Here is a 25795-nt window from a genome sequence, read left to right as displayed (position 1 = left end):
CTTTGAGCTTCCCAAACTCTGAGACACTGAGCATGGGCCCCACTGCAGATTCCTTTTCCCTGTCCAAATAGCCAAACCAGACTAGTTTCAAGCTGCCCTGTGCTCACTCTGTGCACAGACACTGCTCCCAAGCATAAAAAGTATCAGGGAAAATTCTGAAGAAAAAGAAAACATGGAAAAAAACCCAGATGGATTAATGTACATTACAAAGTTGATCTTAATGATCCTGCTCTTCTAAGCAAGAATTTGTATTTCAGTAAAATAGTGTGCATTTTAAACTGATTTTAAGGATTATATGCTCACTTTAATTTATGTACAAAGTAAAGAGGTTAATTAATTACCTTTCAAAGTTTTCTTGTATGTTTCCCTCACCTGAAACCCTTAACTTCATCAATTCTCTTTTCTGCTTGTCTTTGTCACCCACCACCACCTTCCCACAGACAATGAGCCAGGACTGTTGGTACATGATAGAGTGGCTTTCAAGTTCATCTGCCAGCTCCCTCATCACCCTGGGATAGATCCCATCTGATCCCCTGGATTTATGAACATCTAAGCAGCTCAGCAATTCCCTGCCTGCCTCCTCCTGGATAACAGGGTGATCATTCTGCTCCCTGACACCATCTACCAGCCCAGGAGGACAGTTTTCCTGAGGACAAGCTGACTTCCCACTGAAGATCAAGACAAAGAAGCTGTTAAACACCTCTGCCTTCTCTCCATCTGTACTCACTAAATTCCCTCCCACTTCCAGTGGAGAATCGAGGTTGTTCTTACGCTTCCTTTTGCCATTAATATATTTGCAAAAACATTTTTTTTAAACTTTCATAAAAGTTGAGGAATTAAGTTCTAACTAAGCTTTGCCCTAATTTTTTTTCTGCATGCCTGTCCTGAGGTGACTTTAGGATGCTGAACTGTATCCCCATTTATCTGTTTAGCCCAGAAATAAGTTTTGCAGCTTTAAGATTGGTTTTGAGAGTGAAGAGATGAAATGCACAGTTTGTTCACAGAAATGGCACTCACTCCTCCACATTCCTGCTCCTGGACTGTGTTGTCTGCAGACAGCCAGCCAGCAGGACAGAACTCTTCTTTGCTTTTTAGTTAGTTTTTAGTTAGCTAAGGCAAAGAAGTACCCTGGACTGTAGTTTTTCTTTTTCTTGGAACTATTTAAACCTGCTCTGGACTGAAAACTCAGAAGAGCAGCAGCAGCTCATGCTGTGGCCTGTCGGGCTTGGGCTGCAGCATTTCCAGTGCCAGAGGGACTGATCAGAGACTGGGTGAGCTGAGCTACAGCCCACAAAGGGACTTTCTGAGTCTGTCATCTCTTTTGGAGCAGCAAGATATTTTATAGTATAATAAGATATTATATTGTTTAATTTAATTAATTAAATGTTTTGGTTGTACTTTGTATTGGGATAAAGCAGTCAGTAGCCATGTTGCTTGAATTCATAATGTCTCTCTGGGTGGAGGCCTTTATGTGTTTCTGGTCTCTAGGCATTTTTGAGTTTTCCATACCTTTCTAGTCCCTAGGCTTATTTTCTTATCCAGACATAGCTCCAGTATTGTCCCTAACATGTAGTTTTTACAGTAGAGGGGCACAGATTACAATGGCTATTGTGCTAGGCTTGGTGGTAATGATTTATAGGGAGTTTATAGTAGTACTGGAGTCTGTTCAAGATATGTATGGTTTATGGTTTCTTCATCCTACCCTGCATCCTAGTTCCAGTTCCTAGTGGTTTTGGGGATTTATTAGTAATTGCACCCAGTTTATTAGAGGAGGAGCAGGGGATAAGGCTTTTCAGCCTTTCCTTTCCTTTTTCTCCTTTGAATCTGTTAAGTCACTTTTTGAAAATGTTCTGTTTCCTCTGAATGTTAAAGATACCACCGTCCTGGTATTTCATCTGGCAAGCTTTCTTTATATGGTCTGTAGTTTGTCTAGAATGAGGGCTGAGATATCCAAAGGAGCTGATGAGACCCCTGACCCAGAAGTAGACCCAGGTGTGGAAAATCCTGAGTGGTGTCGAGAATGGGAGGGTATGGACCAAACCCTGAAGGAATTTTCTGACCCTACAGCCTGGCAGTTGCCACATGAACAAATACAGAACCCAGCAGAGGTGGGAAAATACCTGAAAGACAAGTGCCATGATGACTCTAGGGAGAAAAAGCTCACTGCAATAAGCTGGGCCCTAGCCTGTGCTTATTGCACACTGCTAGATACTGCAGGGCAGCAGAGAGAGGCAGGGGGGCAGGAGATAAATCAGCAGCTACACCAGTCACTAAGACTGCACCTAACATCCCAGCTACTCAAGTTGTAGCTAAACCAGTGAGCCTATTGTAAATGCAGGTGAACCCAGTGGGAAGAAATGATGATGTTTGACTCCAGTTCAGAAGGCTGAATGATTTCTTTATTATAACTATACTAAAATATATTACTATACTAATTAAAGGAGATACTAAAACTAGATACCTACTTTTTCTAACTACCCTAACTCATGACCCTCGAGCCCAGCCCCAGGTGGGTTGGATTGGCCATCAGGCTCAAACAATCCTCTCCAGAATCCAACCAAGCACTCACTCCAGGTAAACAATTCTCCAAACACATTCCACATGGGAAAAACAAGGAGCAGAAATAGAAATTATTTTCTCTTTCTTTCCTCTGTGCTTCTGTATGAAAAAATCCTGAGAGAAGAATGTGCCTGCCACAGTGAGCCTAAGCCCGCACCTAAACCAGACAGTGAATCTCAACCAATGGCTGTTGCTCCTACCAAAAGAAGCAAAAAAAACCACAACCAAAACTGATTAGCCACTGGATGACAATGATCCTAGGGGAGGACTCTCAGTGCCAATTACTGACACAAAATCAGAAGTCACTATTGAGTCCTTTTCCCTGAAGGCCCTTCGTGGCCTAAGAAAATGCCCTAGGAATCCCCTTAAATATTTCCTGGGATACCTGACCCTCCTTCCAAAGATGATACATCCTCTTTTTATTCATAAATTCCTTCAAAACCTCCTTCTCTCTTTCAATACAACTAGACAAATCATCCTGCTGAATTCAAAGTCAGTGTTTTCAAGTGCTTTGGCATGCACCTGACCAGCAGTTCAACACCTCAGCTGTTATCAGCTACAGAGCACACAACCAAAAAATGCTGAGGCAAGGACAAGACCACCTACAAGACTGAACAAGGACTTGTTTAAAGACGTTATTTTTAAACTGTTCACCCCTGTTATTTTGAGATGAGTCCCTGTCTGGTAGCATTTTCAGTTAATGCTACCTCCGTGCTTACTGCCTGCTCCTTTCAGAATTATTAGCTTTTGTAGGACATATATAGGACATATACTCAATACAGGATGAACTTCAGTATTTCAAACAGTACCTTCAAAACTTATTTTTACTGGACTCATGTCACCTTTCAAGGCCTGGTGCTCTCCCCCTGACACCGGAAATGTATCAGTAAAACATCCTGGGAGCTGACTACAAGCTACACAAACACAAAATTCAAGTTTTTCTGGTCCCCAGAATCACTTAACATTTTTCCCCTTAGAGAATTCTGCAGCTGAAGTTCACTTTGTGTCCTATGCATTCCACATTTTGTCAGCTGTAGAGACCTTTCTGCTGTTACGTGTGGTCCCCATCATACCCTTCAACAACCACAGATACCTGAAGAACCAAGCTTTCAGCCTGACACATACATAGCTTGAAATAAAATAATTTTACTAGGGTACTTTTCAGACAGGATTACATTTGTAGGAGGCTGAACTTCAAAGCAGGAAAGCTTGGCTCCAAAGCCAAATGTGGAGCCCTACCTTTGGTGAACTACCCAAACCCACAGTGCAAGAATGCAAACATGACCCACAGCCAGTCCATATACTCACCTCAGTTCTGAGTCATAGACTCCAGCTACTTAAAAGAAGCTGCATCCCAGTTTATAACTCACTAATCTGTCTCCTAACGAGTCCAAGCCTTTCATTTCCCTCACTGGGGTAGGAGGTTATAACATGCAACTCACACTCAGGCCAAGTAACATCCTCTACCAATTTAACATCAACTAGCTTAATTTTCCACAAATTACTACAGCAAAATACAGTCTCTAGAGCTGACAACTATCTTGAAATCACCCCTCAACACTTTTACCTAAGTGAAAGACTTTAATTTTTACTTGGTGGACATGGTAAAAGCAATAGAGTTTTGTACCACAGGGTGAAGAAAAAAGAAGTCCAATTATGATGACAGTGATAAAGAACTAAGACAATGATCACTTTTCCATGGTCACCAAATATGTAGGTTTCTCCTCAGAAGGAAATTTAATGAAAATATGTAATGTAATCATGTTAGCCATACTGGTATAAGTCCCTGTAAGGTCAAATTCACTAGAAGACTCAGCAGTGTAACCATGTTTTTTCCATCCAGGAAGTGTTCAAGAGGCCAGAGATACAAAAAACTGCTTTCCCCCAGTCTTTTTGCCAATTCTCTTCCTCTAGAGGTCACTGATCAGTGACCTCAATACCACTATTCTGGTATTGAAACAAGTATCAGAGATATAAAGTCATTAAATTCCACTCAATCTGCATTCTGAATGTACATGTTTGCACGCATCAAAAGCAGAAAACTTTGAATTGCTAATCTGCTAAATTCATGCCATCCAAGAATCCTCACAAGATCCTTCATCAAACACTTTAATAGTTCAACAAACAAAACAAAAAAAATCACAACCATCCTATCTTTAAGCTCCATGTTGCCACGATGAAATATCCTAATGTGCATTACTTGGAGGGACACCATCCTCCTGCAGGATCTATGAACCACCACAATTTCTGATAACCAAATTCCTTCCCCGTGACTTGCTTAAGTATCTTTATTATGCATCTATCCATCAACAGGTATTCACATGGGATGCTTGTTTAGGCAAACTGTCTGACTGCTGTCACAGCTCTTCCACAGTGAGCTCCTGGCTCCAAAGCTAGGCTGCACCAGGGCACATCTACATTTCCCCCAGGGCAACTGCAGTGATTTTGTCCCAGCTGGCAGAGCCTGTGGTGTCTCACTCACCCTGGGCGGGACAGTCTGCAGGGCTGTGATGTAGTTCTCCAGAGCAATGCGCCGACGGTCATTCAGCATGGCTTCCACTCGTGCCATGTGAGTCTCCACAAGCTGCTGTCTTTCATTTGCTGCTTCTTGTTCCAGTGATTCCACTTTCTCCTGGAAATGCTGAAAAAACCATCAATCACAACAGAAATAGAGAAGACATCAGCACAGATAGGGAAAAAAAAAAAAGAGTAGAGAATAACACAAAATCTCCATAAAGTAGATTATTAAAATGCATCACACCCAGCACCCCCTGTATCTTAACCTTAACCATCTGGGCTCCAGATGGTAAGGTTGTGGTTGCATTTTCCTTTACCTGGATAACAGCTTTCTTGTCGGCCTTTGGCAAGTTCTTTGCTTGGCGTTCTGCCTCTTCCCACTCTCTCATGACCTAGTGAATAAAATAAGGAGTGTGACTTTGCTATTTTCCTCCCTTGTCCCATGGCTCAGCAGCAGCCAAGCACTGAAGCTCCAAGAGTCATATTTTTACATTCCTCTCCTCTTTTTATCGCTAAAAAAAAAGGCAGTTACAACATTTTATGAAAGTAGGATCCTGTTATTAAATTTTAAAAAGACAGTACATGTGTGTCTGAACACTGTGCCAAGCTCTCACAACTCCACTGTGAAGGAACACATTAACCAGTCTACAAGCAAGGGAAATGGAGATCTCCATGGGTAAACACACCAACCCATTTTCATCTCGGACAGAAAGAAAACAGATTCCACTTGTTTTGTCCAAGGGTGTAAATTTCAATTCATTCAAATTGGATCATGCCACCTTTTTTGGCCCCACTAAAGCCTTTAATTTATTCAGACTGCATCACTGGCCTGAGTAGGGCAGATCAAAAATTACACATAATTTGTGCTAGGCCAGCTATTTGTCCAGAAACAGGGGTTGTAGAAACACTTCCAAGGACTGAATATGTATCTCAAGTATAACACTGTTGGAAAAATAACGTAGGAGATCTTTCGGTGTCATTTCTTTCAGTAATATGAGAAGCCTCTTCTCCCTGTAACACAGAGCAGTAGTATTCAATATTCAGGGAGTGGGTTAACTTGTTGCCCATGAGATCTGAAACCCTTATGTCATTTGTAATGGCATCACTCATTTCAAACCTAGACAGCAATCTCCTCAGATAATACATTTTATATAGGAACAGTTATTCCCACTGAATGAAGTGCACACAAACAGGTGACTATTTATGTGCAGGATCAGCATGATAAGAAACCTGTAAGCAATTACTCACAATGTGCATTTCCTTCCCTTCTCAATAAAACACACACACTTTCACACCAATAAAAATTGTCAAGATAATTTTTTAAAAAGCTGAGAGTCCACAAGGACAATTAAAATTTTACCAAGAACAATACCTAAGGCAAGAGAAATAAGACCTGCTATGTCTTATGTTTGCAAATTGAGCCTCAAGCACTCACCTCCTCTCTCAGGCTTCCCAGTTTTTCCACACACCACACCAGACATTGCTCATCAGACTCTTTGATGAGCAGACTGGAAAGTGCTGGTGGTGCCTAAGGGTACCTGGCTGAGCCTGTGACTTAAAAAAGAAAAACAAACCCACACAAACCTGGGCTCAAATGCGATTTTTACAAGTCCCAGGCCTTAAAATGTAATACCTCTCAGTTCTGCACAGGGTTGTAAGATTACCCAGCAGTCTGAAGCCTGCACTCCAAAACAACTCAATGTATGGGATTTTATTACCAAGTTTCATTCCTCCTTTTCACCCCAAACCCTAAAGTGTATCTCAAGACAGCAGTACGTCAGTTATAGTAAAAAGAGATAAACTCATTGTCAGCAAAATTATTTATCTGTAAGAGATTCTGCCCTCAATAACAGTCCAAAAGAATGTAGACTTATCTTTTGGGAAGCTAATGGGGTGCTGGAAACTTTAAATTTCCCACACATAGTAGCAGAGATGGTGGAATCTAGGAATACATGAACTGGTATTATTTAACATCTTTGTTGAGGACATGGATAGCAGGAATGAGAGCAATCTCAGGTGACACCAAGGTTAGTGGTTTGACTGATACTTGTTGGGGAAGATGGAACAGGAAAGCCTAATAAATATGACTGCCTGGCAAAAGATTTTGAGAATATGGAAACTATAAGTGAGATTGAAATAAAAGCAAGCTTTGAGATACCAAGCCTTAGTTATTGAACAACTGGAAAACAACAGTATGGCCAGCTGAAGGTAATCCCCTTTTGATTAAAGAATACCCTCTGCTTGCAGAGAGGTCCAAGGGTCAGAGCAGACCCTACTAGTTTGGCAGAAGGGGCCCAAAGAGTAGTTTTTGGGGTTTAAAATGTAACACAGTATGGTAATGTAATGATTCTTATAGGTTGTATGTAAATGCTATAGGATTTGTATCTTGTACTAAATTGCTAAGTGAAAATTAGAATATTCAGCACAGATTTTTTGTATTGTAACAGGAACTTCTCTCTCTTGCCTCTCTTGCTCTTTCAGGCTCCTCTTTCAGGCCTGCTCAGAGCTGGGGCTGGCAGCTCCAACCAGGGCCCTGCACCCAGCCCTTTGCAATAACCCACAAGTTCCAAGGCCTGGCTTCAGAGATCTCTCATCTCCATCTGTCCCGATGGTCCCACCCACCATCACTCCCACAATACAGGGAGGGATGGCATTCAGAGGGACCTGGGCAGCCTTAAGAGACAGGCCTGGGAAAACCATGGGTTCAGGTTCAACAGGGCCATGTGTGTTCTCCTGTCCGGGGCTGGGGCAATCCCAAAATCAATACAGGCAGGGCAATGAGTGGGTGGAGAGAAGCAGTGGGAAAAGAACTTGAGCGTCCTGGTGGACAGAACCAAATATGAGCTAGCCAAGTGTGCTCAGAACTCAGGAAGCCCTGTATCCAAAACACTATGGACAGCAGGCTGAGGGAGGCATTCTGTCCCTCTGCTCTGCTCTGCTCTGGTGAGACCCCACCTGCAGTGCTGCATCCAGCTCTGGGGCCCAACACAAGATGCACATCAACCTGCTCCAGTGGGTCTAGAGGAGGACCATAAAGGATTGGAGCACCTCCTCTGTGAGGCCAGAATGAGAGATTGTTGAGTCTGGAGAAGAGAAGACATCAAGGAGACTTTATAGCAGTCCTCCAGTGTTTAAAGGGGGCCTTAAAATGAAGGCAGTACAGGGGACTTTTCAAAGCGTGTAGTGATAAGGAGGAATGGTTTTAAAGTAGGTTTAGCTTCAGTATTAGAAAGAAATTCTTTCCTCTGAGGGTGGTGAGGCCCTGGCACAGGTTGCACAAAGAAGCTGTGGATGCCCCATCCCTGGAAATGTCCAAGGCCAGGCTAGGTGGGATTTTAAGCAATCTGATGTATTGAAAGGTGCCCCTGCCCATGGTAGGGGAATGGAACTAAATGATCTTTAAGGTGTCTCCAACTCAAACCATTCTGTGAATCTACAGTGTCACTGGAACTAAGAATCATCTGAAGATGTATCCAGATTGTCAGAATAACTGGCATGCAATGATTAAAAAAAAAAAAAATCCTGAACAAACACCAGACCTGTTCGGGCTGGTTGAGAACTGCAGTATTTTCAGATGTTTGCTTGGGAAATAAACTTCCAAGAAGCAAAACTATTCTAGGACACAAGGTGTCATTAAGTTCCCATAATAAGTATTCTACATGCTGCAATTCCAAAAATACTGTAGACAGCCAAAGGAAGAGCAAATTTAAGACATGAGGATGTCACAAGATGTCTTAGGAGAGAAATTTATAAATATACTACTCCCTTGAGTAAGGTTTGGTATCTGGTTCATCAGGTTATTTAGCAGCAACTAATTAAGTAAGGGAGCTGTACAGCCATTAACAAACTGAAAAGAGAAAGAGAAAAAGGGGAGTTGTATCGAAACAAGAACCATGACACCTTGCAATCACTTAACATAACCTCCCTGTTCTCTTTTGGGAACAGCAAACATTTAAAGGTTACACATGCATCAATGTATGATTATCCCAATTTGCATGGGAATGCAGTTTTCCTGCTATCAAGGCTGCATTATTAATTCTTAAGAAAGCTTAAAATTTGGTATTAATGTAATTCTCCTTATAGTACTTCCTGTAAAATAGGAAAGTTTATAAGCCTTGTTGCTTCAGGTGTGGTGCAGAAAAACTTTCATGATCTGTAGCCTAAGGAGATGGACACTTTAGAGCACAAGGGATTAAGAGTCTGAACCAGAGGTGCATCAGGTCACCACAGAGACAAACTTCCCTACCAAAAGTCTTTCATGAGCTGTGAACTATGACGTGACATAACCACTAACAGAATCTTGGTCTCTGCTTGTGTGAACATCTTTATACAAGACAGAAAGAAACACAAGTTGTCAGAATTCCATGGTAAATTAAGGGCAATCTCAGAAAAAGAATATGCAGAATATTTACATTTTCCCTGATTATATGTTTTAAAATATTTCACTTCAAATTTAGTGATAAACTTCCCTACTCCTTAGATGATTACACTTTTCATGTCAACTAGAATGCATCTGATTTTTTTCTTAGTTAATTGACTGTTGCAAAATAAGGTTTGCAGCAAACCCAATACTACTTTAAAACTAGACGTTTTATTAAATGAAATAAATTATCTGTGTTCTGTGAACAAACCAATCTATTTTAGATTATGATATTTATCAGGATTAAAGAATTACTTAATCATTTTTTCTCTTTTTATTAGAAGAAAAATGGGCATTTCTGCTGCCTTCTAGGCCTCCATTTTTCAGCTTTGAAAGAACTGGACTGTGAATAAAAAAAAAAAATTGTGCGGCTGGAAGAGTTGGCTAGTGACTCTCATTTGTTACCTTTTCTTTTTACTGAGAAAATTATTGACAGCAAAGGTGTCACAGCAAAGTTAACTTATTCAGCATTATTTTTAACATAACAAGTAAGAGTTGCACATTAATTTTCAGCTACATATATATTTTAATTTTCTATTAAGAACATACCTGATTTTAAATAAAATGTAAAAAACCATTTTAAAATAATTTGCCAGAAGAGGAAACCAGTGGTATTGGACATAGATGCTTATGTGAGGAAACACAGAATAGTGAACTAGCTGGCTTTTCTACTAACATCTACTATCTTTTAAGCATTTCTCAAGTTAACATGGAGAGGCTAGTTTAATACTGTACAAATCACAAAAATTACCTTTCCTTTCTAGATCTTCCCTGAAGATATTTCTGATCTTCAAAGCTCTGCAGGGGATCTGTGTACTTCAAAACACATGTCCTTTAAGATGTGATTTCATAAGCAGCTTAGGCAACTTAAAGATTCATTTTTTTTAATGTACCTATCATGCTGCTTTTTACCAGGGCCAACTTAGGTTACTGAACAGGCCAGATGTAGTTATTTGACTTGTTTTTGGAGGACTGACATTGCAGGAGGGGGGCAGCTGAACTGCCTTACCCCTTGTGTGCTCAGTGCTGACAGGAAGAATGGCTAGAAATGTGCTAATGAGGGGACCAGCTCCAGTTTCAGTCAAACCTCTGAATCACACCCTTCAGTTGATAGGGTCCTCCAGATGCTCATATTAAAACAGAAAATACACAGTTCACCCAAACGCTGCCCCTAATTATGTAGCTCAGCATTTACATACCAGGATTTTTGGAGAAAAACATGGAAGCACAATGAGAATCTGAAGACTATGCCAAGGAAATCTGCACTGACGATCCTTTGCTTTCAAGAAACCCACCTCAGCATTTTTTTATAAAAAGGTTGTTTCAAGGGGAAGGAATGATGAGGTGGTGGCTGTATTATTCATCAACCCTCTGCATGCCTAGCCAAGGCAGGGTCTCTCCTCTGCTAGTCTATGTGCCTTTTTTTATTCTTCAGATTCCCTGTCCATTAAATTGGTTCTGTTTTCTCAGTTTACAGAGACAGATTGTGCTTCAACACTTTCCAGGCAGATGAGGAGCTATTTTCCTATCTATGACATGTCATATTCTCAGTATGTGGCATGCACCAGCTGGATGAGTGCTTCAGGTAAGATGTGCTGCCCAATTTATTAGAACAGTGCCAGACATAACTATGGTACCAAAGGCATGGATGTATAATAAAAGCTTAATTTCATTTTCACTCGTCGCATTTTATTTTAATTTCTGGAATAACACTTTAGCACTAAAGTGACATAGCACTAAAGTGGAATTACACTTTAGAACTAAAGGCTAATAATGTATCAATAACAGACAGATACACTGAAATCCCATCACTGGAACAAACTTATAATGAGAAAATACAGTAAATTAGCTACACGGGTATATGAAGTGCATCTGAATTATACTACATTCATTTTTTGTGATTTTTTTATTCTCAAAAAATATGCTATCCTTTAAATCTCTTACATTTTCCTTTGTTGTCATTAAAGCAGAACTGTGACCATTTTAATTGGCATTGCTATTATAAACCCTGTTTCTGAGAGAGTGGGTAACTTATCTCTCACTGGATTAAAACCTGGGTACAGTTGCAGGCCACACATATCTCTTTGGTTGAAGGGAAAGAAAAGGGTTGATTCAATTTGGATTTTTAGTTTGAAAGCACCAGTTTTTCCTCTTTTCTTTGACTTTAGATGCATATCATGTTACCTTGAGGCTCAAAGCCATTAAGATGAACATATGTGATCTTACACTACCCACAGGGCACACACAGATGATGCTCAACACAAACCATCTTCCCTCAGCTGCTCCAAGAGAAGGACAATTAATACAGAGGCCAAGTTCTTTACTTTGCCACATGAATTATCTGACAAGACAAACATTCTCCCACAAAAATGAGAGACGTTTTTTACAGATTTTTTTTTCTTTTAACCCTTCAAGTAACTTATGCAACTTATGATCGCAGTGGTGACACAACCATAAATGTGCATCAAACAGCTGAATTCTTAGATGAGACTCAGAAAGGCAGTAAATGATGTGTTGACAGCATTGCAAACTGGCTGGGCACCTGATGAAGCTTTGGAAAATAAGAAGATGAAGGATCACTTATTACTTGACAGACAAACTCATACATTTAGGAATAAAGAAATCTCCCCTCACCTGAGACATTCTTTCACGATGCTTAGCTTCAAGCCTCTCCTTGGCCTTCTGGAAATGGGCATGTTCATTCTCATCTCCAGGTGTCTCCAGGTATTTGTCAACAGCATCAGGAGTGCTAGCAGCTGTAGTAGGGACTGACGTAAAATTTGAAGGTGGAGAGAGGGAGGGGAGGGAAAAGAAAATAAGAATTTCTACTTTAGTATGAGAAAACATTAGATGAATTAATAAAGAAGCATCTGTTCTAATTTCCACTGGAATACAGCCATCTATTTAACCTCAGAGGAAGACACAGAAATAGGGTTTAGATCAACATGCTACACACAGCAAGTACATAAAAATACATTAGGATTTCTTCCCTCTCCCTTACCCCATTTTATAAACCAGGAGAAGCTATGCAGAGTGAACAAAACAATGTTCTTGAAACAGGTTAGAAACTGCTGCCAAAAGAAAAATTCCAAGTATGAAAAAAAGCACGGCAATGAATAAAGTCTATTAGCCAGCAAAACACCCTTTGCAAAGTTACATGCTTTGTACATAAGTTTATTTTTTAAAGATAAATTGTAACATATAAATGTGAAATCAAGGCACTTATGTACCTCACAGTACCTAATGAAATACCTCAAATACTTCCCTTTGTAACAATTTGGCTTCACAGATAGTTACTTCATTCGTAAGAACTTTGATATAAAAAAACCTTCACAAAGGCTGGAATTAATCAGCGAGCTTGCACTAATAGCCAGCCTTCCTGTTGGATAACTAGGAGGAAGCTGTGACACTGACAGTGGAAACGTTTGCATTTAGGGTAATTCAAGCAAAGTGAGCAACAGCCCCCTCTCTATGCAGTTATATCCAACCCCTACTTTGCAAAGAATGATTCTGTTTTCCTTTAATATGTTAGAATTTAGGTAATTGGTATGATATCAAACAACAGGCAGCTTGAAAGAGTTTAGTGCAATTCCTCAGAGACTCCATGGTGAGGAAAAAAACCCACCCAACAAAATATATCATACTCTTATTATTCCCAATCTATTTTTTTTAATTGAAGGTGCTACTTGCCATCTAAACTAGGTTTAAGTTGAATTTTCTCATATAAAAAGCTGCCTGAGTAAGAACTTCAAGATACATTTCCTACCCATGCACAGCTAGAACTTGGCAATTAAACCTTCCATGAATGCCTTTCTTTCACCAACCCTGACAAATACAATTTTGCCTTACTGATATCCATTCAAATCCATCCATTAATGGCTCAGATGATGCCTCTTCAAGTTCTTTGATGCACTTCTTTATTGGGAGGACATCCCCAAAGCAAAACTTTCTCAAGCATCTTTGTGATACTCTGCTGCAAGGTCATTCTCTTTCAACTTATCATAAGTTTAAATATTTATGAGAGGAAAAAAAAAAGTTAAATTCCTCATGTGTGGTTCAAATGAGAACAAATACAAGACAAAAGTATTTTCCTGAACATGATTTCTGCCAATGTTGAAAACAAGAGTCATCAAGTTCCACAGAGTAAAAAGAACCAAAACAAAAAATGCTGTGATTAGACCCAGAAAAACAACTTACAGTAAACACTGCCCACAGCAATACCTTACATGAATTAAATTATTCATGTTTGACATTAGTAGTAGTCTAACTTTTGGATGTGAAAAAATTTGCATTATTTCCTTTTTGAATCCTAAACTTCACCCACTTACTTATTAAAAGGTCTAGTACAACATGTGTGGTCAAAGGTGAAATAAAAGTGAAAATTCATGTAGACAAAGAAACTCTGGAAACATAAATTAGTCACTTGCAACCACTAAAGGTCGTAGACAAAATTAACAATTTATGACATTAGAAGTCACAGCTCTTTAATGCCTTAGACACTGGAAGTTGGCATGCAACTTAAGCTGCCAAAACATTTCACTTCCTGCTAACTAGGGAGATGTCATCATCCCAAACAAACAAATAATTGATAAAGGAAATTACTGACAACAGGAGTATCATCTTGTATGCTGCTGCTGTAAAAGGTACAGATCTTTATTTGCAATACATCTCTGAAGAAAAATTAAATTGGACAGTATCTGCCCCTTAAAAATCACTAAGAGATTTAGCAAGTTTGGAAGTTTACAGTATTTAATCTAGAGAATAAATACTATTTTTACCTAAATTCACCCAAAAACCTGTGTTACTGCTCTAAAATGATCAAAATTAAATCACACGTGTCAACATTTAAACTTCCTACTAAATTTCTGAGTTTATGCAAGGAAGGAGGGAGCTGGCCACATTGAACCCTATTGGTTTCCTCTGTTGTGAGCCACAGAAATTCAGTACTGTCATAAAATAAAAAAAAATATTTATAAAAGGCCATTTTAATTATACATTAAAATTTTCAAAAACTGACTCTGCCACCAGAGTTCAACTCACTCCCACTTTGAAAGAGGAACAAATGAAAACACAAAGAATTCCACTGATATCAAGCTCTGACAGCTGCTGGAGCTGCTGGGAGAGCTTTTTGAGAAATAAAGTACATTTAAGAGAAAGTATTCTCCCAGCTTTTAAGTCCCCAAGTTAAGAATTAAGTATTAACTTAATATCAAGATAGCACTCACTAAAAAAAATATACTTCCTGTAACTTTAAGGATGTCTAAAATGCAACAATTAACAGACAAATAAAATAATTTGTACAATAGATAACTTTTTAGTATAAGATAGAAATCTTTCCTTTGGTAACAGTAATATATTTGCTTGTTCTTGTCAATATATACTCATTCTAAGGCCATTAAAACCAAATTAAACACCTGACAGATTTTATGACTTCGAAGAAGCCATTATGGACAGTCACACAGTATAAGTTTGAATCATTATATTGAAAGGAAACCACAGACTGCACTGAACATTCTTATTAAGAATCAGTAGAGACTGAGCAGACAGGCTGAAGGAATTGGTAACATCAGCCTCCAAGCCTTCTACTTCTAAGGCAATTATGCATCAATCCAAGGAGCTGGATGATTACACCAGTAGCTCCAACCCTACAGATAAATCATTCCCATCAGAGCAATAGTCAAATCCACTCAACACGGAGTTTTGAGTTTAGGGTTTTGCATGACAGGACAGATCACCTTTCCAGATCAAAGCAAAGAGACAGCAAGAAGGCAGAATAAAACATGCTCTTTTAAACTCTTTTTGTTTTTTTAAGAGAAAGTGTTCAGGATATTAGTACTGAGATTTCACACTGTATGGGTATTTGTGACAACAGAACAACCTCTCATTTTGGTTCAGGCCAATTTCAATTCATTACCAGAAAATCTGACTCACATCCCACACTTCCACCATTCGCCCACTATACAAGAGAAACCCAATGCTATTCACTATTTCATATTACTCTGTAAAAACTAACTAGTTTATCCTGAAAAGCAAACTATAGCTAGACAAAGGAATTATGTGCTTTAGCATCCATCTTTCCTCCTGGCCTGAGAGAGGTTGATTTTTCTTTTGTTTTAATAGGACACAAAGGAGCAAGAAAATCTGAACTTTGGAGAGAAAAGAAAGAATTGAAAAAATACATTAATAATAATGAAGTGGGGAGGAAAAGGCACAAAAATCAAATACAAAGACTAAATTAGGGGGGTTAGTGGAAGGAGAAAATGCCAGGAGAGGAGTGGCCTTGATGGAAACTATTCTCCACTGTTTTTCTTTTCTTCTGTGAGATTGGGGTGAAAAATGGTGTCTGTTCTACCTCTTTCAGCAACATTAGATTAGTACTAAACACAAGACATCATTTAAGTGATGAAATATTATATTCAGCACTTCCAATTATTTTCATTACAATTTCTATTCAACAAAAAGATTAAAAATAAGAAGAAACAGCACGGTGAGACTGAAACAGTACATGAAACTAGAAGAAAAAGTTACTTCAGGAACTGAAAATACAGGTGTATAGATGAAAGTATAGAACACACTGTCATAATATTAAAAAGTAGGAATAAAAATATAACTGAAATAGCTTAGAAAGTGTATCCTCATAGACTCAACTGTTGTTTGAGAAATTACTGAAGGAAAAAAAAAGTCAGAAAAAAACCCCTAGGGGAGATAAAAAATCAGTTTGAGTTGTGCAAATTAAGTCAAAGAAGCTAAAGTATTCAACTAACTACATTGTCCTTAAAGAGAAAAAGACTTAGACCAAAAACTTGGACTTCCAGAATAAACCAAGAGAATAATGGAAATGGTATAGTCTTGTTATTTTTTTATTTAAATGAATCTAAGGAAAAAAACACCCAGCCAGACAACTTCCATGAGACAAAGCAGAATCTCCTGTTCACAAGACAAGATAAATTATCTTCCTAAAGAGATGCTGCAATCAGAGACAAATTGTGTTTTGCATCTCTGGAAACACCTAACACAGGAACTTCATGGTTCAAAATGTTCCCCTGTCAGTAAATGTATTTTGACCTCACTCCAACCTCCTGCACAGATCTCTCCCTTCACTACATCTTCTGTCTTGTTGCAGGAGCTGACCACAGTTCATGAAGCATCCTCCTCACTCCCATGATGGCAGATTTCTCCTTGTCCCTTCCCTGGAGATTTGCCATGAACATCTCTAGAAGGTGCTAAGATAAAATGCCATTGGAGCACCAGTTCAGCAAGGACTGCTCTTGCTTCTGCTCCAATAAAATACAGGTCAGGTCTTCTGCTTCATGACACACAGCCCTTTGCTGGGGCTCTTCATTTGTTTGTGTGCATTTTTAACCCTTCTACTTACTGAAAATGCACCTGAAAAGGCCAGGTTTGGAAAACCTTTACTAAAAGTATCCCTGAGATGCTGCTTGTGTTCTGCTCCTCCATGTCCTGCGAGCAGACAGGGCAGTGAGACATGTACTCACTCTTTAATGTCTCAGATGTAAATGTCAGGTGATGCTCTCCCAGGAAGGAGTACATGCTTGCAAAGCAGACTGGGAGAAGAGTGTACAAGAGGCTCTCAAAACAGAACCCATCTGATAAAACTAGCACCTAATTTATCAGCTTCAAGGGTGTACGGTGGAGAAAGCCACTGCTCTCTAACAGTGCAAACACCATTTTTTCAGCAAAAACAGTCATTATAACGTATAGTTGAGTTAATGTAAGTGGGAGGTGATTCACATCCACGTGCATCACAGCCTTTAGGTAAACATAAAAAAACCCAAATAGCTACATTTCTCCCCTTTCCATTGCCAATGCACACAAAGAATTCAACCAAACTAAAACCAAACCAATCTGGAAATATGCATTCTAATACCTTTGGAAAAAAAAAAAAAAAGAAGGTCAGAAATACATGAGAACACACGGTTAAAAATACAAGCTATTTTTAAACTTACCTGACAATTCCCTAAAGTTAGTGGTTTTTTCTGCACATGCATCCTACGTGCAAACAGACACATGAGACATCAGTACACTTTGAGTGAGAACAGAGAGAAGATGAGTGTGCAGATCCCACTGGAGGAGGTGATAAGCTCTCAGCCCCCAACTCAGAGCGCGCCTACAGCGCCGAGAAGTCACCCACCACCATGCCAGGTTAGCGAGAGGCCGAGGAGGACGGAGTGGTGAGCAGAGGTGTGGACAGACCGCGGCTGGGGTTAGTGCGAGCCCAGGCGCCGCGGAGGGCACTTACTGATGCTGCCACAGACCGCCATGCAGTATTCCTCCGAGTCAAAGTTGTTCCGGTTGCCGCCACAGCCGCCGTAAAAGAAGGGCGCGCACTTTCCTTCGGCCATGTCAAAGTACCAGCGGGAGATCATCGCGCGGCACGGCCCCGTCTCGGCTTGCTCAGAGCACACCTCTAGTCACAGGAGACCCGGAGGAACCACATTTAGCACGGGAATGGTATCGCCTCGGCTTCTTAATTAGGTGGCTCTCTGTGTCCACACGCTCAAGTAGGGAAAGGATGTGCACTGAGACAGTGATGCACCGTGGTGATGTTTTGAGGAATAGGCAACGCTTCCCCAGAGATAATGAAGGTAAATTTTGAACTGACACAGATTCCTGCCACAAAGTCTCCTTAGCCTACCTGTATCTTATGTTTCTAGCAACTTTATCTGCACACATTAAGGCGCCACCCTGAAGCAAATGTGGAATTTCATCTGCTTCCAGGCCAGAGGGGTACAACCATCAAGTGACTGGGGGTTTTGCCAATAGCCCTGGGTGGATTCCTGCCCAAGCAACTTACTTGATATCTGAAAGTAGGAGATACATTTTCTTTTGTTCTTTTTTAGCTCTATACTCTCCCTGACCAAATTATACAAAAGAAAACAAATAAACAAACAATTGTTAATACATTATAGTGGAAAACAAATTCACTACAGACACCTATTTAACTGTAGCCAGTGATGAAGAAACTCCCTTTTGCAAGCCACCCAGCACAGGGTTTTTAATTCACAGTTTGAGGGCTCACATATATAAAATTACTCAAAATTAGCTTGAACCATCCATGGGAGGAAATATCACCCCCAGTGAATACACCTACAGGAAAAAATGAAAATAATTTGTGCTTGTGTTCACTGTGAGTCTCTGCCTACATTCTGCAACACAGGGAAATCTGAGGGGAGAACCAAACCACACAAATTAAAGGAAGACAAAGCAAATTCTGCCTGCAATTTGGAGTTCAGACAATTACATATGTAAACATATAGCCTTTTACCAATAATGTTCCAAATAGACAAAAACCAGTTTTCTCTTTCAATGTTCTGCGCAATAAATTTCACATATACATAATATTAAACCAATAAACCCCTCACTGACTTTCATCCCACACACTACCTGGCAAATAAACGGCTACATTCAACTAGAGGCTTTTAAATTCTCTGCATAAATTTGAATTTTGTGGAAATCACATTCCTATGGGTTAAAAGGTAAGAAAAAATATCACTGCACTAGCACTGAAAATCCCCTGTATGTTCATCACTGCAAAATGCTGGCTACAAAAAATCCTGCTTTTCTGTGTCTGTCCTGATCCATCAATTCACTATCCTCAGAAGCACCATGGCTTATAAATAGGTTTTTATTGTCTAATTGTCACTGGCAATTCAACCTACATTTCCTTAAAATATACAATACCGGTACAATTTTACATGCATTTAACTTATTCACGTATTCTAGCTATAAATAATGTCAAGAATCAGTTTCAGAAAGCATACATTTAGTCTGAGAGAAACAGATCCAAGTGTATGTAACCATCAAGGATATGCTAAAAATGCTGTACTTCTGTATCCAGAAATTAGGGGGAAAAGAATACTGAGTTTTTACTTGAAGAAAAAACAAAATAAGTATCATTAATTGCACTGAACATTAACTACAATTAATTGTATATTACCATATGATTAATTATAAATCATTTTTAGTACACAAGTAGTTCTTGTGATTTATTTTAAAACTACATCTAGCCACACCACCCAATTATACAGTCAAATCTTGACAAAAAGCTAGCTTTGCACAGTCTTGGAAAAGCTGTCACATGTAAATCAAAAATTAATAGTGACTTCTGATATAAAACAGACATGTATAATAAAAGAATTTTTACTGTCAGGAAATGTCATTCTGAAAATACAAAGGTCTCAACAATTCAGCCTGTCTTATTTAATGCTAATTCTGGACTAGCCTATAGACACACAGTAAGCCCCTTCTATGTTTGCCTCAAAATATTTGTTCTGCTATACAGACTGATTTATTTTGCAATGTTTTCAAGTCTGAAACTCTTTACAGATTAATCTCAAATTTCCTATAGGTACCTCTCCCACAGAAATAGCAACAGAGATTTGAATGTGCAAAAGCAAACTGTCTAACAGATTGGACACTGGAATTGTCTCACCAGTGAACTAAGTAATTTATACACAGGTTTTCTTGAGCTATTAATCCAAACACCACTTCCCCTTCCTTCTGCTGCTGCCAAGTGTAGCAATTAATGTCACCAGGGGGTGAACTAGCAATTTTAGCAGATATTAGGAGCAGGCAGGCAGGCAGCATGCACTGATGTAGGGGGTGGGTTAAGCTAAATGATTAATCAAAAAAATTAAAAGTTATCCTTGCTTCATATTTAAATTCTGTTACTGAAAACTGAAGCAAAGATGAGTTACTTTTTGCAAACACGCAATTCAGTTTTACTTGATACCTCAAATAATTTGTATACAGTACAGCACCAACAATGAGCTTTGCTTTGTTTAAGGAACTTACTCACTCTTCCTGTTACATACAGGCAGAGGTATTATAAAAGAAGGGCCTTATGAAATCAGACCTTGCTCTGCTGAATTACCAGCTGGCCTGTAACTTCTTCTAAGTGTAGCTCCATGTGAAGAAATCTTAAGAATGAGAATCCATTTGCATAAAACCCTGCTCTTGTAGCAAAAAATAAATTTGCACCTGCCATATACAAGAAATCTGTCCCATGAGAGTCAGATAAGAAGATACGTAAACAATCCAAAATTAGGGAGATATGATAGGTAGAATACCAGTTACTAAGCAATTAATTGAATAGCAAGAAAACTACTAGCCAATCAGAGTAAAACATGAGGTCTGTGAAAACTGTATAAAAATTAGTTATGTGAATAAAAAATAGGCTTTTCTGCATAAGGAAACTGTGTCCCGTCTGCTTACTAATGCAACGTTTCCCCCTCCAAAGACAAAATTTTGCCTTTAGCTTCAAGAAATTGCATACAATTAAAGAGGACAAGCCTTTGTGACAATCCAGGTTCATGAATGGTTGCTTTTAGACACTTCAGAGTTTTCAAACCATTCTACCATAGTCAAATTTCTCTCATCCTTTGTCCTAAACCACAGGTGTCAATATCTGTTCTCCAAAACCTTAGACATGACAAATTACTTTGAGATAATCAGGAAAATGTAAGTCAGTTTTCCCCATCCCAAACTTCTTGTACTTATTCCAGCATGTTGGGGCAAAACAAATTGTTTCTAGCAAGCAAGCACCACTCCCTGAAGGACAGTGCTACAGTAAAGCTTGTTGATTTGCTTTTAGATTAAGTAGTTGAATACTGAAGACTAATCAATTACATTAAACACTGGCATAGACTGTGTTATTTTTTATTTTGGAAACTACAGACTTCAGCACCCCAGGAAATACAGTCTTTAAGTATGTAGACATTGATTTATACTGACTTTATACAAGGTACTTTCATAAGCATTCATTTACCAAAATGCTATAAGTAGAGCTCATTAGAATTTATGTGCAAACATTTCAGATGTTTTTGATGATCACTTTTTACAGAGGGAAATATAAAATACGGTTCTGAATGTCAGTTTAAATTTTTCATGGCCATTTATTTTTACTGCTACTTGAAGAAAACCAATTTCAAATCAAAGTGAAATTATAATTTCTTTATTTCAAAATCTCAACTCCATGTTTTTTTTTTCCTTATGGGACTTCAATTCTGAACAACATTTTAAATTGGAAATTTAAACATTAAATTGGAAATTTGAACATTAAATTGGAAATAAAACATAAACTTCTAACAGGGAGAATAATTAAAGCCACATTTACATATTTCTATTACTCTAAATATCAAGTTTATTCAATACTTTTTCAGGATTTGAATTTATTTACATGATCATGAGAACTAAGCTCATTTAATACTGGCAGTCAGCCCCAAACCTTAAATCAGAAATTAAATTTGAAGAGATCTAAAACAACGGGACCAACAGGAAGAGTTAGGTTACTAACTCTGACCTGTCTTGGAAGTTGGTTTCCCACGTCTAGCTTACTCCTCTGATAAACCCATTTACCTTAATGCTACAGAAGAAAGGTACCATCATGCAGACTTATAAATACTGCAACGTCTTGATAAACATAGCCACAGTAATGGAAAATATATTGTATTATATGAGCTTTTTTATACTACTCTACAAGTTTGAAGCTGATGAATGATCAAGTACACACAACTAAACCATTATTGCTCTGAATGAGCCCATCAGCACTGGTGTGTGCTTGCTGTATGTTCAAACTGTGTCACAACCACACAAGACCTGAACACCTCTCAAATGAGGATCTCAAACAGTTGCTTAAGTATATGGGATCAGATATTTTATTTCACCATTTATATCTCTCTAAAGGACAGAGTAAGTAACTGATAAATGCAAGAGAGGCCAAAGGAATAAACCTCTCAAATGTGTATCATAAGGTATATGCTCCCCTTCTTCAGGCACTAGTATATAAAACATCACAACTGGAGTAATTTTGGCTTCCATATCTTCAGGAATTGAGCTATAGTTTGAGGATATTAATATACATGCCCTTATATTAGTCCTTATTTTTTAAACTAGCTGAGAAAAATTAGGCAAGAGCAAATGCACTGTTTTTCTTTCAGTTATACTCTTTGTGTTCTAAAAAGGCACAACTGTTTTTACTCAATGAATCAATCAAAAGGGAATATTTGAAGATAATTTCACTGAAACAAAACTTCCTCATGCTGAATATATGGTTAGAAGAGGAAACCAAATTTTAATTTGAGTATTCAAAGACAAGAGCTAATTTCAGAAGAGGCTTTTGGAATTAGGAGAAGACAGCTGTGAAGCTGGCACATGCTCTGGGACTAAACTTGGTGCACAAGTTACACAATTGCTAAAATGCTTTTTTACAGAGAGAAGTTAAAAAAGCAAAATGATGACTTCTCAGTGCAATAGAGGACACCTCCTCTAAAGCTGTTAAATAGCCTTAAATTGCAATTCTCATCTTGTGTAATCAAAATTAAATTCTCTCTATAATGTTTATTCTTTAGCTACTGCAAGGGCATATTTAGAATATTAAAAAAAAATTAATGGCATATATGGCTAGAATATAAAGCCTTATAGTTCTGAAGCGGAACAAATATGTGAAAATATATTTTTTATTTCTTGTGCACAACAGAACTATATTTGGAACTAAAGTGCCATAAAGTTACCACTGATGGCCAGAAAGCAAACAAAAAACCCAGCTTGATTTTAAATCTAGGCTAATATAGTTTCATGAATTTATGTGTTTTAGAAAAGCTAATATTTCCACATAAGATCACAATTCTGCTTATATGGCATGACAGTGAGTATGAGGATTAGCCCGGAAGTGCATTCCTATCTTCTTACACAAAAAAATTTTCAGGAAAAAAAATTGTAATTAATTACTGCTTCAATATAATAATATGACATCTCTAGGGAAACAGATTCTTGGTCATTTTTTCTTGCAGGATATATTTCAAATGAAACTACTTTCCACCTTTCAGCTTTACATAAAATAACACTATTAGTGTGTTTAGTACTTCAGTACTTTTGCCCTCGACCCAAAAAGGTAGTGCTATATTGCCTCTCCATCAACAAGATCACCAGATTACAAAGAAGATTTCCTCCAACTGCAAGGTATAATAAAGTATTATATTATGGTGGAATAGCTGTGCTTTAAATTAAAATGTCTAATTAAAAGCTATAAATGCAAATCCATTAGGTTAATTTTATCAACTCTCATTCATAAATTACAGTAGATGATCATTCTTAATGAAGATCTCATAGCAAAAAACCTCAGTGGATTTATATGAATGTGTACTATTTATATAGCAATTATGTTTTCTTGATATGAAATGCAATCACACATCATCCCTCTCCAAATAAAACTTACTGCATAGCCTTGAAGGCAAGGAACTCCCACTACAGTACAAAGATGATAAGTTTTTGAAGAAGAAAAGGTGTCCTGGTAGGCTGTGGATGCCCCATCCCTCAAAGTGTTCAGGGGTAGGGCAGGCAGGCCTTGGAGCAACCTGGTCTAGAGTAAGGCATCTCTGCCCATGGCAGGGGATTGGAACTGGGTGATATTTAAGGCTCCTTCTAAACCAAGCCATTCTATGATTCTGTGAAAGTGTGGCACAGCTATGGTGTGTGGGAAAAAAGCCCCAATTACTGCAGCATACACTACTAATATTCCCAAAATTCCCAGCTGACTGATCTGGCAATTAGGGTTAATCTCTCTTCCTTTACAATATATAATAGGAGTCACTGAATGGATTTTAAGTCTTTCAGTTAAAAATGTTCAGGAGAGAACCACTCATGATGGATCAATGGCACTAAGACCTACCATACCAACATCAGGCTACTTTTCTCTTCCTAGGAAACCAGCATATGGTCTCTCACTTGTAACTCCAGACAGTAAATACAGTTAAAATACAGTTTCCTAACTGTCTAAAGAAATCCAGCTGAATTAGAAAAAGCAAAACCAACTGATAAAGGGCAATATTTCATTGCTGAAGGAGGTAGGTGAGGCTTATGCTGCTGATTCCCCACATCTGTTGGCAGGTGTACAGAGGAGCTGTCATATTTTGTTCCAGGCTGTTGGGCTGACCCTGCTGCTTTCCTCTAATGGGATCTGATTGACTATGGTGTTGATGGGAAGCACTAAGCCAAAACCTCTTATTCTTCATTGTATGCCAAGAGAGATTGTTGTATGCCAAGACTGATTTTTTTTTGGTCACCTCCTGTGTCCTTCTGCTGTCCTGTGCAGAAGGACAGCAGAAACAAAATCCCAAACAACTGCACGTGATGGGGGAAGCAGTGCTCCAGATTGCCTCCATCACATGCTGGAAAAATCACAAGGAGCCTGTACCCTCAGGAGCAGCTCCGCAACACCCATAACACCATGACAATGCAGAAATTAAACAACTTCCTTACCTAAATCCTGGCCATCAGAGTCCCTTCCCTTGCTCCACACAGAGACAAAAAGCAAGAGCAGGGCTTCACACATAAGCCATATTTTCTTCAACAAAAATTCAATGCTAACATCTCCACATGACCAAAGGTGAAAAATGTGTATTTCACACTAATTTCACCATCTGAATCCCTGTAATCTCAGACCCCAAAATTGTCTGGATTTAACACCTGAAGCCCAGCAAGAGCATATCTAAAAGTTTAAACTGCATCTGCTGCTATCTGCCATATGAACTCAGAGTAAAGATAATCTTTCACAAAAGGTAGGAAAGTGAATATTGGCAAATACTGGGCTATGGAAAGTTTATTCACATTTTTTAATAAACACATAGAAATGTGGTTGCTGCAGAATGAAAATACCATTCTCCTGCCAATGGGCCTTTTTCATTCTCTAGGAAAGATTAATTTCCTTTGCACTGAAAATAAATTTCTAAGTGGTTCTATTATTACTATTTTGGTCACAATTCATTAAAATATGCACAGAAATAAAACTGCCTGAAAATTTGATTCTACAATAGCTCAAGTATCTTTAAAGTATGACACTGCTTTTACACTTTCTAATTATTTATGCCTGATGGCAGCCATTCCAGGCTCAGTACCAGCCCACAATTAGATCCTGACTTATGGCTTTACAACAGTTGCCCATCTGAAAAGCAGCTCCTCTTAAACTGGATAAACCCACTCTCTGTGTTCTTTAATGCTAAAGACATAATATTAGTTACAGCTTCATAAAACTGGGTGTAAAGGGTTGTGAAGAGAATCCTAGGATGTTTTATAACTAGTGCTTGGGCAAGGCAGCCTGTAACAGAGCTCAGTGCACATGAATGAAGCTCTGACACTTCAATCCTTTTAGAGAGGCTTTCAGGGTACCTCCACAGTAAAAACCATTTCTTAATACATATGTCCTCAACAAAGGTCCCTCTGCCTCTTTAATTAATGACGTTTATATTATAATGACGTTTGCATCAGCAATATGCTCACCAC

The 25795-nt window shown here is 38.6% G+C and overlaps 1 protein-coding gene across 3 annotated transcripts in view; it reads right to left on the bottom strand.

Annotated features, from left to right (window-relative positions):
• APP (amyloid beta precursor protein) overlaps positions 1–25795 on the bottom strand; it is a 143867-nt gene that overhangs the window by 47418 nt on the left and 70654 nt on the right. For 2 of the 3 annotated variants that reach the window (XM_021532419.3, XM_085590999.1), the window contains exons 7-10: positions 17757–17924; positions 12131–12264; positions 5394–5468; positions 5042–5200 (exon numbers count right to left, since the gene is read on the bottom strand). In XM_021532419.3, the coding sequence (XP_021388094.1) occupies positions 5042–5200; positions 5394–5468; positions 12131–12264; positions 17757–17924 (536 nt within the window). The remainder of the gene's footprint in view (positions 1–5041; positions 5201–5393; positions 5469–12130; positions 12265–17756; positions 17925–25795) is intronic. The other variant, XM_085591063.1, reaches the window with a different exon arrangement.

The sequence above is a fragment of the Lonchura striata genome, chromosome 1 (genome assembly GCF_050655825.1).
Source record: "Lonchura striata isolate lonStrDom1 chromosome 1, ASM5065582v1, whole genome shotgun sequence".
NCBI lineage: Eukaryota > Metazoa > Chordata > Aves > Passeriformes > Estrildidae > Lonchura > Lonchura striata.
This window is presented reverse-complemented; position numbering and strand designations above follow the sequence as displayed.